This window comes from Panthera onca, chromosome B3, assembly GCF_046562875.1.
Source record: "Panthera onca isolate mPanOnc1 chromosome B3, mPanOnc1 haplotype 2, whole genome shotgun sequence".
NCBI lineage: Eukaryota > Metazoa > Chordata > Mammalia > Carnivora > Felidae > Panthera > Panthera onca.
Genome location: NC_138344.1, coordinates 53,736,193 through 53,750,854, shown reverse-complemented (window position 1 = coordinate 53,750,854; position 14,662 = coordinate 53,736,193). Strand labels below are relative to the sequence as shown.

Here is a 14,662-nt window from a genome sequence, read left to right as displayed (position 1 = left end):
ATTTGGGACAACACAAATGGACCTAGATGGTATTAAGTTTACTGAAATACATCAGACAGAGGAAGACAAAACCGTATGATTTTACTTATATGTAGAATCTAAAAAAACAGATGAACAAACAAAGCAAAATGGAAACAAACTCATAAATACAGAGAACTGGTGGTCCCCAGAGGGAAGGGAGAGTTAAAAAGTACCAACTTCCAATTATAACATAAGTCACAGAAATATAAATTGTTACATAGGGAAAATGGTAAATAATATCATAATAATTTTGCATGGTGACAGATGGTAATTACACTTACCACAATGAATATTTTGTAATATATATAAATGTCAAATCACTATGCTGTACACCTGAAACTAATATAATATTGTATGCCAACTATATTTCAGTTAAATATAAATAATTTGGGGGGCACCTGGGGGGCTCAGTTGGTTGAGCATCCAACTTCAGCTCAGGTCATGATCTCGCAGTTTGTGAGTTTGAGCCCCGCATCGGGCTCTGAGCTGTCAGCACGGAGCCTGGAGCCTGCTTCGGATTCTGTGTCTCCTCCTCTCTCTGCCCCTCCCACATTCATGCTCTGTCTCTCTCTGTCTCTCAATAATAAACATTTAAAAAAAATTTTTTAATCAATCAATAAATAAATAATTTGGGGGCACCTGGGTGACTCAGTCAGTTAAGCATCCAGCTCTTGAGTTTGGCTCAAGACATGATCTCATGGTTCTTGGTTTCGAGGCTCGCATAGGGCTCTGCACTGGCTGACAGTATGAAGCCTGTGGGGGAATCTCTCTCCAGCCCTCTCTTTCTGCCCCTCCCCCACTCACTCTATCACTCTGTCTCAAAATGAATAAACTTAAAAATAAATAAATATTTTTTTAAGAACACAAGGGAACTTTCTGGTGTGATAGAAATTTTCTGTATCTAGTTTTAGGGTAGTACAGACAGGTGTATACACAATTGTCAAAACTCATCAAACTGAATACTTAAGATTTGTCTATTTTTGTATATAAATTACACCTCTACAAAACGAAATGAAATGAGTTTAAAAAGTAAAATAATAAAATTAAAATTAAAAGTCAGATTCACTTTGTGTCATCTGAAGAGCTCAACACTTACCAAGTGATTTCCTTTTACTGCAGAACATTATTGCAGCTGATTATTTTTCACCAGGGTTCAACAGTTGATCTATGTAGAAAACAAGAAAAGTACACAACATTAGTATTTGTAAAAATGCCCATTAACCATAAGTTTACACCTTTTAACTTTCTTCCTTGTCAAATATAGATGACTAGGAATCACTGACAAAATCACGAATAACAGATTCCATTTATCTTATGTAGATAATAATTCTACACAAAAATAATCTATTTGTATCATAGACACTATTTGAAACAACATAAGGTAAGCCCAAATGTGCCATTCAATTGGGCATTAAAATTAAGCCAAATTTTCTAATTTATCTCAAACCCTATGAATCAGAACATAACAGGGGTAAAGCTACAGCATCTACTTTTTATTCAAATGTCATTAGATGACTCCTTCCCACAGCTAGCACTGGGAATCACTGCTAAATTGTGGGAGCTACATAGGAACCTAAATTATTGACCAGGCTCAAGGGAAACAAAATGCAATTCAAAAATGTTCCTCAATTTATTCTGTGCATAGTCTTCCCCAGGTAGTTACCTAAAAAAACCCAGAATAATGTTGTTATCATCTTTCAATTTTTCCCTACATGTGTTCTAATTTCCTTCATATGGCAAACTCTATTAAATATTTAGGATGAATATAGAAAGGGGCAAAAAAAGGATTTCAAACATTTAGAACCCAATAGACTGTGGAAATGAAAATGAACCCAGGAAACATTTCAAAGACATGACCGGGTAGGCAGAGGTACTGAATACATGTTCTTTCGGTTTCAAAGAGAAACAACTTCCTTGATTCCTGCTCAAAGAAGTAGTGTGGCAGGATGCAATAAACACACATGAAGAAGTTGGTCAGTCATATAGAGATCAGAGGAGAGGAACAATAATGCTTATGGCTTAGCAGTTACAAGACAGGGGGATGCAGAAGAAATTCATCAATGCCTATTGCTCTAATACATATCTCTCAGAGTCTAAAAAGCCTGAAACCATCAATATTTCTTCCTGTCATGCCCCCAGATCCACAAGTTCCCATCTGCCCCCCGCCCCCCCAGGAAAAGCAGCAGCCTGCTGAGGGCACACCTAGTCCTGAATGTGCCTGACAAATAGGACCACTGGCATTTTGTGAGACCTACTGCTTTTCTAGGGATTGGATATTAAAATGATGAATCTACTAAGAAAATAGGGCAACTGCTGCCAGGTGCTGCTAGCAGGGATAAGTCCTTAAATATTAAATGTAAATCACAACTCTTCTGTTTCTCCCCCCATACCTTCTACCAACTGTGCTGCCCTAGATGAGCCCTCTGCTGCCTCCTTGCCTTGTACCCCACCACAGCCTCAGGCATCTGGTTGCCTCTAGGAAAGCCTGCTGACCAGTGATTGCTTTTCCCTGCATTGCTCAGAACAGGTTTCCCTGCTCCAGCCTTAGCCACCTACAGGCCAGGGTCCACAAGGAAGCACAATCATTGATATAAAAGATAAATGACATCTGTGACAGCCCTGACAAAAACCCCCAATCACTTCCCGATGGCCTTAGGGGGGAAAAAAAAAGACCAAGGGGAGCCTGGGTGGCTCAGTGGGTTAAGCATCTGACTCTTGGTTTCGGCTCAGGAAACGATCTCACAGTTCATGTGATAGAGTACCACATAGGGCTCCATGCTGACAGTGCAGACCCTGCTTGGGATTCTTTCTCTCCCTCTATCTCTGCCCCTCCCCCACTCACTCGTGTGCACATGCTCACTCGTGTGCTTGCTCTTTCTCCCTCAAAATAAATACACATTAAAAAAAAGAAAAGAAAGGCCAAATTCTAACATGACTCCTTGGATGTTCCACATCCTTGGATGTCCCTGTTCATTTTTCTAGCCTGATTTCTCCTCATAGCCCCCTCTCCTCCTTGCATCCCCTCATGTTTATACTCCAGAAATACCCAGTTCAGCTTATTTCCAGCTAGGAGCCCAGCACATGCTCTTCCCTTTGCCTATAGCCACCTAACTCCATCCAATCTCTTAACCAGACTAACTCCTACTTATATTTCCAATATCAATTCATATATCACTTCCTCTATGAGGCCTCTCTGATCCCCCAAATCAGAGATAGAAGCACCTCTATGTGCTCTCATGTAATCTAAAAGTTCCCATTTCAGAGCCCCTATCACTCTAGAACATAGTCTCCTATTACATTATATTGGCTATATCCTCAGTCCACAAACTCCAGCAGGGCAGGGACTTCATCTGTCAGGTCCACAGTTCTATTTCTAGCCTCTAATGCTTGACTGGCATATAGTAATGCTTAATAAATATTTGATAAATGAAAGAATGAATGATGTCTTCAATTTCTATTAGGAATGGACCAAGGGCTTTCAGACACAAGAAGGCGCTTCCCTTGTCTAATTTTTTTATTCAAGTATAATTAACATACAATGTTATATTAGTTTCAAGTATACCACATATTGATTTCACAATTCTATACATTACTCAATGTTCACCACAATAAGTGTAAAGACACTTCCCTTTTAGCAACTATCCCTTCCCAGGACCCAGCCCCATGTTCTAGAATGTCTTAGACCTTCCCAAGCTGGGGGCCACCATGCCTTTCTTGTCATCAACTTCTTCTTTCTGGCCAGACCCCATCCTCTTTTATACCCCCATCTCCAGCCTAGGAAAATTGTCAAAGGATGAACAATATTTGCTTAGCAATAGGAATAGTGTTGCAGGCAAACTGAAGAACACAAGAAAGAAGAGAAATTAGCAAAGCTTAGGGAAGAGAACAAAAGGAAGCACTGGAAAGAGAGAGAGAGAGAGAGAAAGAAAGAAAGAAAGAAAGAAAGAAAGAAAGAAAGGCACTGAAAGGATGTTTTGAGGTAGGGCCTTCCTACAAGAAATAATAGGTTTTCACTGAAGAATGAAAAAGTGGGTTTTCATTGAAGAATGAATATCTTTGTTCTAAAAAATAGTCACAACAGGGGTGCCTGGATAGCTCAGTCAGTTAAGTGTCTGAGTCTTGATCTCAGCTCATGTCTTGAACTCATGGATTCTGTGACAATGATATCTGGATCTGGTGGCCCCATCTGGCCAGATGGTTAAGGCTCATCTGCAAGTTCTAAGCTAACTTGTTAGGGCTTTAAAATTCTCTCTGGGGACTACCTCAAATGTGTTGTGTTTTCATGGGCTCAGAGTCCCTGGAGCAGGTGAAAGGAATAATGATTCTTTAAGCAAGATGGCAAAAGGGACTCTACACCCTGACAGGTGGCAATTAGAATGCAAGCAGAAGAAAGAAATTCAATCTCTCAGGAATAAGAGTACTGGCCACTGGCCAGCTTATTTTTTCTTCTTAATGATTTGCTACAATGCTTTGAGGGATTAATACTAACAGATACCCATTTCAAAAGATGAATATATAATATAAAGGTAACTAGAAAATATATATATGTGATATCACCCCTCCCCTCTCTTCTTTTAGATCCTTCTGTAAGTACTTCTCATTTTAAAAGCTCCTAATCAAGCAAACAGAAAGCAATACCATATTCTTCCTAAAACTACCTCTAAGCCATATAGCTATTTCATTTTTTTTTGTTTGATTTTGTTTTTCTTCCATCACTTTATTTTTTTATTTTTTTAATTTACATCCAAGTTAGTTAGCTGATAGTGCAACAATGATTTTGGGGGTAGATTCCTTGATGCACCTTACCTATTTAGCCCATCTACCCTCCCACAACCCGTCTAGTAACCCTCTGTTTGTTCTCCATATTTAAGAGTCTCTTATGTTTTGTCCCCCTGCCTGTTTTTATATCATTTTTGCTTCACTTCCCTTGTGTTCATCTGTTCCGTGTCTTAAAGTCCTCAGTTGAGCGAAGTCATACAATATTTGTCTTTCTCTGACTAATTTCACTTAGCATAATACCCTCTAGTTCTATCCACATAGTTGCAAATGGCAGCTATTTCATTTTTAATTTCTCTAATATCACCTTCCAAAATGTCTTCAAAACCTTTTATTTTAAAGGTACTGAATAAATTTATTTTGTAAATTTTAGCTGTTTTGGCTCTCGTAGAAAATATTCTCTACTGAATAATTCATCCACAATGATAATATGATCACTATTGTATGAATATTTCCATAAGATTTGTGAAAGTTATTTCTTATTAATGACCTTCTTCAAGTGTTCTCACTCCCTAAGACATAAAGTTATAATGACAAGTTAAGAACTGACCTTCAGGCCCACATTGCCTCCAATCCAATATTTTCCTTCTAACAGCACCAATTCCAGGCACACTTAATGGAGCATTCACACCAGATGCTAGTTTAACTTTCAGGAAGTGAAATTTAGTGCTGTCATTCTTGGACATTTATTAACTCACCAAAATACCCAGCTGACACTCCAGTTCTAAAAGATGTCAGAGGAAAGAAAGTCATCTTTTGTTGAACTTTTGGAGCAATTAAGGTCTAAGGAAATAAACCAATCAGGTGGGAGAAAAGGTTTGCTAACGTGAAATCTAGCTCTAGAAGTAGGAACTCAGGATTCTGAAATTCAACCATTTCCAAGTACTGAAGCAAATAGTATTCATTTACATGCATACATTCCTTGCTTTTGATGTCACCCCAAAATAGAGGAAACGGAAAAAGGAAAGCTGCTGGTAGGTCTTATTTAATTCTTCGTTTCATCTTATTTAATTCTTGGTTTCATCTTATGCAAGTAATTAAAATGATGGTTTCCTTGTGTGAAAGTGATGGGGGGGAGGGGGTTACAAAAAAGAGAGATGGGAAAAGAGGAAGACAGAGGAAGGAGTAGCTAACAGCTAAGTAATAGCTAAGGGTTTTTATGTATATTAATTCATTTTCAAAGGCAATGACTACTCTTTTTTTTTAAAACATTGGAAGTTATACTTGCATAAAGGATTTTTTTTTACATTTCCAGTTCAGGTTTTGAATCTTGGTTACAGAAAATAACTCTTCTAATGGAAAAATAACAAAGTCCAAAGAAGACTCTAGTTTGTTCAGGGAAAATAAAGAGTTGGTTTCAAACACCTTGAGACTGAGGGCAATAACAAGACATCCAAGTTAGGAATGCTACTTCAACAGCTGTATGCAAAGGAGAGCATCCTGTCCATAATATGATTCCACAAGGTCTCTACTTATAGTGGGTACACTTGAGTGCAGGTGACTCAACATTTTAAACAAAGGATTCAAATGGAGATTCCCTTTAATGATATGAGGTCATTCAACAATCAAGTTATTACAGTTAATTCCCCATGCTCCAATTCCATGATCACCAAGCCACCTGCTGATAATAACTTGCTTTCCCACAGAAGTCTGCCTACAGGGAAAGAGTACACTAGTCATGCATGCTGAAATGAACATTCTGGTCCTCCTGACAGTTATACTACACGTTCTCAATTGTCATTCTTATTTTATATTACCAGTCTCCTGAGCTAGTATTAGTGTAACTCAGAAAGATAAATCTGGTTTTGGTATGCTGTTCAATTGTGGTCAAAAACCTACAGGACAAACAACCCGTTCTGAATGCAATAAACTCATCAAGAGGCCTCCAAGGGATAGCCAGACCACTGACCTGCTTAAGGGGCAGCAGGATGTGGTGGTTGGAAGCTTGTCCTTTGGAGTCAAACAGGCTAACCTTGGATCCCTGCTTTTTCCACTAACTCATTACAGAATGCAGGACAAATATACTCCGTAAGCCTCAGAACCTACTGGTTGGACTGTTGGGAATGGGGACACATGATGAAAAGGCTCATTAGATATTAGTTATCTTGAAGCCACCCTCTGAACTTTCTCTGTCAAAGTATATACATAAACATTAGGATTAAATGAGCACAGTGAGTCTAACTTCCTTCAGGACATTCTACAATAAAACAAAGCAGATAAGTGTGAATGGATAAGAAATCTTTAAAGAAAAGATGTGTTTGTGGTGGGAGGGAACAGTCCTGTGAATAAACTGAGGGGAGGGAAAACAGTGGGAAGAGAAAGATTGAAAACTCGAGATAGAGGGGTACCTGGGTGGCTCAGTCGGTTAAACATCCAACTTTGGCTCAGGTCATGTGAGATGGAGCCCGCCATCAGGCTCCGTGCTGACAGCACAGAGCCTGCTTAGGATTCTCTCTCTCCCTCTCTCTCTGCCCTTCCCCCACTTGTTCTTTCTCTCTCTCCCCCTCCCTTTCAAGAAAAGAAAGAAAGAAAGAAAGAAAGAAAGAAAGAAAGAAAGAAAAAAAAAAGAGAATACAAGATAGAATGACAGAAATGCAAAGGAAATGGAGGAGATAGAAAAATAAAGGGAAAAGAAAGGAGTCAAGGCAGTTGAGGAAAAGACAGGAGCACTGGAAACCAGGAGAACAACATGGGGCAGATTCCTGGCAGCTTCTCCTTCCTTACCCAGAGCACTGCCCAGGTGAGCCCATCCCTGCCTGTCTTCATCTCAGGGTCTTGAGAGGAACCAGAGTGCCCCCCAGGGGAATCCTCTACCTCCTTTGAGCACAGTGGGTTCTCTCCAGTTCTCAGGACACGGAGCCAAGGGAGAAAGGACCCATACAGCTTCAACAAGCCCAATCCCAGACCTCACCCCTTGTGAGGACCTCCTGTCCTCTTCTCCCTCTATTCTCCATTCTCTTCTGGCGAGCTTTCCTTCTGCCCTCCCCAACTCTGCCTTCTCGTCTTCTTTGGAAACACTGTACTATATGGAAGAGACTTTTAGGATAATAGGATTCCAATCCCAGCTCAGCTACTTTGTATCTAGTGTTACTTTGACCAAGTCACTTACCCTTCCTAAGACTAAACCTTTGAATCTGTAAATTAGAGACAATAATGCCTTCCTCCTAGAGCTGTTGTGAGGTTAAATATATACGCATAGGTGGTTCACTCCATAAAACATGTTCTCTCCCCTCCTCCCATTTGTCTGTTCTTCTACTACTTTTTCCCTCTTTCAGTCTCCCAGCTTCCCTTTCCTGTTTCCCTAACTTTCCTTCAGGTTTTTCACTCAGTCACTTATTTCCCAACCCAAATCACCTGGTCTCTGAGGACTAACCCAACCAAGAGTGGAAGGGAGGGGGGCTGACCAGCACCAGGGTGGCCAGCACCAGGGTGGGCACAGGAAAACCCTGAAAAGCCCTCTTGCCTGAACAATAGTGGCATCTGAGGATGGGAAGCTAGGAGGGCAGAATTAGGGCACTAGCCCTTTCCCTCCTCCTGCTGCCCTCCATCTTCTCTGGTCCTATCCTTTTCCCTTTCCTTTCTCTGCCTCCAGGTCCCCAAAGGCAAAAAAGCAAAGCCTCAGCGAATTCTCCCACCCCTGGACAAGGTGACCTTGGGGTCATATCTGCTGGCAACCCTGCCTACCAGCCCAAGAATATCCCCTGGGACCAGGCCCCGGAGGGATAAGGGAGGTGAGGCAGAAGCACAGGGAGAAGACTCAGGAAAGGGAAATCCTGGTGCAACAGGGAAATCCCAGCCTTGGGAGGGGACATCAGTGAAGGATAAGGAGTAAGACTGTGCTTCTTTCCTACATGGGTACAGCTTTGAGTGTGATAGTGGGTGGGAGGTGTAGATAATGTTTTGATCATATTTAGTGTCAGTGACAGCTGCCAACAGCCACAGTCACTTGCCAAGTGCCCACACTGGACAAAAGTGAACACAATTTAAGCCAGTGAGTGTGTGTGCATGCCTGTGTGTGTGTGTGTGCGTGTGTAAGTGATGGCTGTACAGCCAAATTTCTAAACTGCTTAGCAATTACATCTAATTACCATGGCCTAACAATAAATTATTCTATTTCTTGTATAATGTAGATTAGATTTTGTTGTGAGTTGTCATGTCAACACTGCAGTCTGTTTATGTTCCATTAGGCATGCAGCTGTTCCCTGGCCACAAAATTCTGAAGCAGTGGGAATCCTGCTTCCCTTCCTCCTCTTGTTTATCCCCTGTTCATTTTTTCCCTTGCTCTCCTTGTTTCTTTTTCACTTTCCTTTCTCCTTTCCTAGCCTGCTCTTGCTGCCTTCTCTTGTGCATTTCTGCCCTTCTCAAGCTGCCTTTCTCTAACAAACATGCCTGCTTTGGCTTAGTCATCTTCCTTCCCCCTCTCACTTCCCTTTCCTTCCACCAGTTTGCAAGTCAGACAGCCAGAGCCTGGTCCTGCCAGCTTCAAAGCCTCCAGCAAGTTCCCTCTCTTCTAAGCCTGGTGTTCTCATCTGTAAACGGGACAGTTAGAGTAACTCACTGGATCACTAGGCATGCCTGTAAAGAATTTAGCACAGTGCCTCCTGCTACAAAGTTAGTACTCAAGAGAGGGAAAGCTTTTTTTTTTTCTTAACTGTATGTTTAACTCTCCACAAGTAGAAAACCTCCTATCAAATTTGAGAGTCATCCCTATGGGTATTCAATCACCAAACACTTATGGGTGCCTATTCTATGTCAAACCGGGGCTCAGTAGATGGAGGTAAGGATCATTAGTTCCTACCTCTATCCCTTCCAAAGCCTGTAGTCTGGGGAAGATGAAAACAGATACACAGACCATTAGAATGGCAAGTTCTGGGCTGTGATGGAAGGAAGGACTGAGCACCATGGAGGCAGAGGAAAGGGAGCCACCAAGCCTGTTTTGTGCAGTCAGCTAAGACCTCACAGAGAATAATTCTGAGTTGAATCTTTTTGAAAAGGAAAGAGTTTGCTCAGCAAAATGAGGTAAAGAGGCCAAAGGAATAGCATGTGAAAAGATCCAGTACTGTGAAAGGGAAGAGAAGGTTGGGGAAGTAGTGACAGTCATGGCAATGAGATTTTATGGTGATGGAGCTGGAAAGGTAGATTAGAGATGGATTCTGAAAGAAGTGATCACCTTCATCATTGCCATCATCATTACTATTCACTGGGTACTTGATCTTGTGCTAAGTACTTGCCATGTATCATCTCATTTTATCCTCACCAAAACTGTATAGGTGGGGACTATCATCATCCCCATTTGATAGGTCAGGTGACACAGAACAGGGCTATGTTCAAGACCCATGGTTAATCCTGCAGGTAATGGGGAGGAAGAAGAGATTTTTAGAGAATGATATGGTTATAATCCAGGCTCCCTTGTCCACTGTCATTACTCTCTTGGTTCTCCCTATGCAAGTGCATGCTGTCAGCACTTTTAGGAAGGTTATGCTCACAGCATGGCCTGGCATGGAGAGAGGTGGAGAAGCAATAACAATAGGCAAGTGGAGCCAGATTCTGGAAATGTTTCTGCAGTTGAATTGACAGAGTTTATAAATGGCCCCTAGGTTGGTGTACAGGACAAAGAAGAACCTCAGATGACTTCTAGGGTTTTTGGCTCAGGACAATGAGGGGACAGAGGTGCCATTAGTACAGCAGGGAAAAGAGAAGGAAGAAAAAACAAAGGAGCAGGAATTGGGATGGGAGAATAATACATTCAGTTTGAACACATTAGGCTTGAAATTCCTCTTTATCTTTGAAAACATCCTCAGCACTAAAGACAAAAGACAGATTCGTAGACATGGAATCATCAACATACATGAAAGCATTGAAGTCATGGGAAATGAATGATCTCACTCAGAACAAGAATAAAAAGAAGTGAGGAGAGGACAGAGGATGAGGATGAGTCAATACAAGGACAAGGACAGGTCCTAGGGAACACTCAACTTGAAAAGAAGAGTCAGAGAAGGATATATCAAAATAAAATGCTCAGCCTTTCCTACTGTGGCATCTTCTCTGGGCATCCAGCACAGAGCCTGACATAGTGCAGGTGCTCGACAAGCTCAAGCTGACTAAAGAAAAGGAGAAAGGAAAGAAAGGGGAAAAAAATCTCCAAAAATGCAATGACCGATATATTTAGTATTTGCATTTACGATTTAATCAGAAATTACTATTTGAAAAATATTTAATATTGCTAAAAAGTCAAGTAAGTCTATAGGTATGTGGAACACTTGGAGGTTACTATTTTCTTTGACACCTTTTTTTTTTTAATGTTTATTTTTGAGAGAGACAGAGACAGGATGCAAGTGTTGGAGCAGAGAGGAAGTCAGAATTTGAAGCAGGCTCCAGGCTCTGAGCTGTCAGCACAGAGCCTGACACGGGGCTCGAACTCACAAGCTGTGAGATCATGACCTGAGCTGAAGTCGGATGCTCAATCGACTGAGCGACCCAGGGCCCCTCTTTGACACCTTTTTGTAAGAAATCCTGAAAACAAATACCAGCATCTAATTCTTGTACACGCAATGCAAGCATCTAGAATGCACCCATTAAGAAGTTTTATTTCTAGGAAAGCTACAATTATAATTTATTTTGAAACAAAAAGTGAAGTCTTTTCCTACTAAATGGAAATTTCCAATTTACCATGTAAAAACAAAATAAAATCCTCCTGTGCACAAAAAATCCCCCAGGGGCACAAAAATTACTTGATCCCTCATTTTTGAAGATGCATGCATGATGGAACAATATAAAAGCACAAGACAGATAAACATAGGTTTTTAAAAATCACTCTGAATTTCCATTTCAGTAAATGCAAAGACTAGCACAGAACAACACCTGAACAAAGGTGGCCATTCATGGAGATGTTGTTAATTCTACATATGATCCTATATTTCTTCATTTCCTTTCTAATAAGCCTTCAGCCCCCAATTATTGTTTCTCACCAGTTTCCTTTATTTTCAAAACAGCAAGTTATTAACCAGGGACCTGAGAAACTCTCTCACATCTGTCAACCAAACAGCTAGAAGTATCGATTTCTCAGTTCAGACAAATCTCAGCACTAAAAACATACCACTCCAGCCTCAGAGAGTATTTTAGTAAACTGTTCATGTTTAAAGCATGAATTGGTCATAGAATAAACAATACCTTGAATAGGGGAACTAGATACAAACCCCTTGAAAAAAATGAAACCAACTACTCCCAAAGGAAGTGACAAACACCCACAAGCCAAGAAGAAATGGACACTGATGCTACTCCCATTACCATTTAATAGGTGATGCTAACTGAATAAAAATTTGAAAAGGGAAATAAAGCAGATGTCCTATTTCTCACACCCAACTAGTTTCTAAAGTGTTTTTAGTTAGAGAAAAATGAAGACTTTTGCTAAACCTCAACCACACCAGAAGATGAAAGGATCAAAAGAGCAACCTAGAAAACAGAAACAGAAAGCCCTAGTCAGCCCTGAGCTAACTCTCCTCTTGGCTTCACCAACCCTTGAATGCTCCCCACAAACTCACCTCAGCCTGGACCTAACCCTCTCTCCCAAAAGGGAGGGTGCAGGGAGATCAAACAGGTACCCATTCCATGACCATGCAATGAGAACATTGAGAAAAGCAAAGCTATTCTGAAGGCTCTAGCAATTACACAGAAAACAAACTGGGTCTCTAGAGGACATTCTTGAGAACCTGAGATCAACTCCCGGAAAAACACTCTTGACCACTTACCGCTACCGGAAGCTGCTAGATGGCAGATCAGAATCAGCATCTCATCTGAAGAAGGCAGCATTGTAGGAAAGCAGCTTCACTACCAGTGAGGAATTGGGGGAGAAAAAACACTCCTTGGAAAAATACCAAAAGCCCAGAAGAGCCTCTCCTTCCAGAGTTGCCTGCTACTGCTGCCAGGGCAGAACTGGTTAATCTTGAAGAAACAAAAGGAAGCTCCCTAGAGGCTGACTTCAGCAGGATGGCTTCCTCTGTGGGAACCAAGTGTTCAGTAGGATGGAAGCGGACAACGGAAGAAGTCACAGTTATCACTTCTGCTTACCAAACTTGTATGAGCCCTCAAGTGATGGAAATTAGCAAATATCTTTAGAGCTCCTACCTGTTTTTCCCAGAGACGAAGGAATTAGCATTTTTAAAAAAATCATTGCAAGGGGAGTTTCACTCTCACATGGATGAAAGCTAAGCACGCTCCTGTTTTTAAGATGGGATTAGATGAAAACAAAATATTTTGGTCTATTTTTAAAAGAAAGGATTATGTCTTAAGTGTGTCTCAAGCCATTTATGGGTTCTCTAGAAGTTGCATCAGATTTTCAGTTAAATACTGAAACCAAATATATTTAAATGTCTCTATAACCAGAGCAAGTTGATTCCCTGTACATATCAATCCACTCTCCTGGCCAATCCTGGTACTGAGCCCACAGGCCTCCAGAGAGAGCCAGATCAGAGAAAAAGGAAGGACTGTTTCCTGCCAAGCCCTCCTCCCACCCCTAGTCACAAGAAACTGCAGATTTCTTGAAACAAGAGTGGTGGCTTTCTCCCTTGCATGATAAAAAGAACCAAGAACAGCCTATAAGAGGAAGTAATCATTTCTTCAAGATATTTAAAATAAAAAACTTTTTAAAAAATGTTTTGGGACACCTGGGTGGCTCAGTCAGTTGAGCGTCCAACTTCAGCTCAGGTCATGATCTCATGGTTTGTGGGTTCAAGCCCCGCCTTGGGCTCTCTGATGACAGCACAGAGCCCACTTTGGATCCTCTGACCCCTCCTGTCTCTCTGCACTTCCCCCACCACTGTCTCAAAAATAAACAAACATTTAAAAAATAAATAAAAAATAAAAAAGGTTTTTAAGTGTAATTTCTATACCATTTTTTTTAACCTACTGTATTAGCAACTCCTATACCCTTGGCAACTCCCTTTGTTGAATAAGCTATAAAGAAATCAGCACCTTCTCCTACAATGTTGGTAGAGAAGTTGGTAAAATAATTTTAAAGGGAAACTAAGTAGTGTCTATCAAATACAGAAATGTGTATTTTTCCATCTCTTAGGAATTAAACTTACAGATGATCATAAACACATGTACACAAGTGTGTAAAATGTTCATTATAGCACTATCTGTGATAGGAAAAAACTAAAAATGGCTTAAAAATAGAGGACTGGCCAAATAAGTGAAGGAACATCCATATAATGGAGTACTATGCAGCCATCAAGGGGGAGAAGAACTGGATTGAACAATCAGATGGTCTGGGCTCAGGTCTGCCTCTACCAGCGACTAGCCAGGTGACTTTGAGCAAGTTCCCAAACCTCTCTTGGCCTTGGTCCCTCACCTGTTGTAAGGTGAAAATTATAGTACTTACTGTAGGGAATTGCTGTGACCAAGACAGTGCCTGAGGCACAGCAGATGCTCAATAAATATTAGTGAGTACCAATTAAAGAGATAGGCCTCTTTACACTGACATGGAAAGATGTCCAAGAGACACAGTCAAGAGGAAAGAGCAAGTTGCAAAAGTATGCATAGGAGAAAAATATTGGCTAAAATATTTTAAATGTGCTTGCTGTTTACTGCCTGTTTCTTCCCAATAAAATAGAAGCTCCCTGAGAGCAGGGACTTCCATTCACTGTTGTATACCCTATGCCCATAATAGGAATTCAAAAAATATTTGTTGACCTAATAAATCAGGAAGGATAAACAAGAAGAAATATTTAATGGTAGTTACTTCCGAAAAATGGCATGGGGGTGGAGGGGCTGGTGGGTCCTGGTGGAACTATGTCATTGTTTCTTACAAAAGTACTGCTTACATTTTTTTTAATTCTTTTAAAGTTCACTTATTTATCTTGAGAGA

At 40.7% G+C, this 14,662-nt stretch overlaps 1 protein-coding gene across 12 annotated transcripts in view; it reads right to left on the bottom strand.

Annotated features, from left to right (window-relative positions):
• The window catches only part of ATP8B4 (ATPase phospholipid transporting 8B4 (putative)), a 272,767-nt gene that overhangs the window by 252,129 nt on the left and 5,976 nt on the right, over positions 1-14,662 (bottom strand). For 3 of the 12 annotated variants that reach the window (XM_060618558.3, XM_060618565.3, XM_078448595.2), the window contains exons 1-2: positions 12,546-12,869; positions 1,118-1,186 (exon numbers count right to left, since the gene is read on the bottom strand). In XM_060618558.3, the coding sequence (XP_060474541.3) occupies positions 1,118-1,145 (28 nt within the window). In that variant the 5' untranslated portion in view covers positions 1,146-1,186; positions 12,546-12,869. Of the gene's footprint in view, positions 1-1,117; positions 1,187-5,347; positions 5,445-12,338; positions 12,500-12,545; positions 13,003-14,662 lie in introns of those variants that run through there. The other 9 variants (XM_060618576.3, XM_060618574.3, XM_060618559.3 and 6 more) reach the window with 7 other exon arrangements.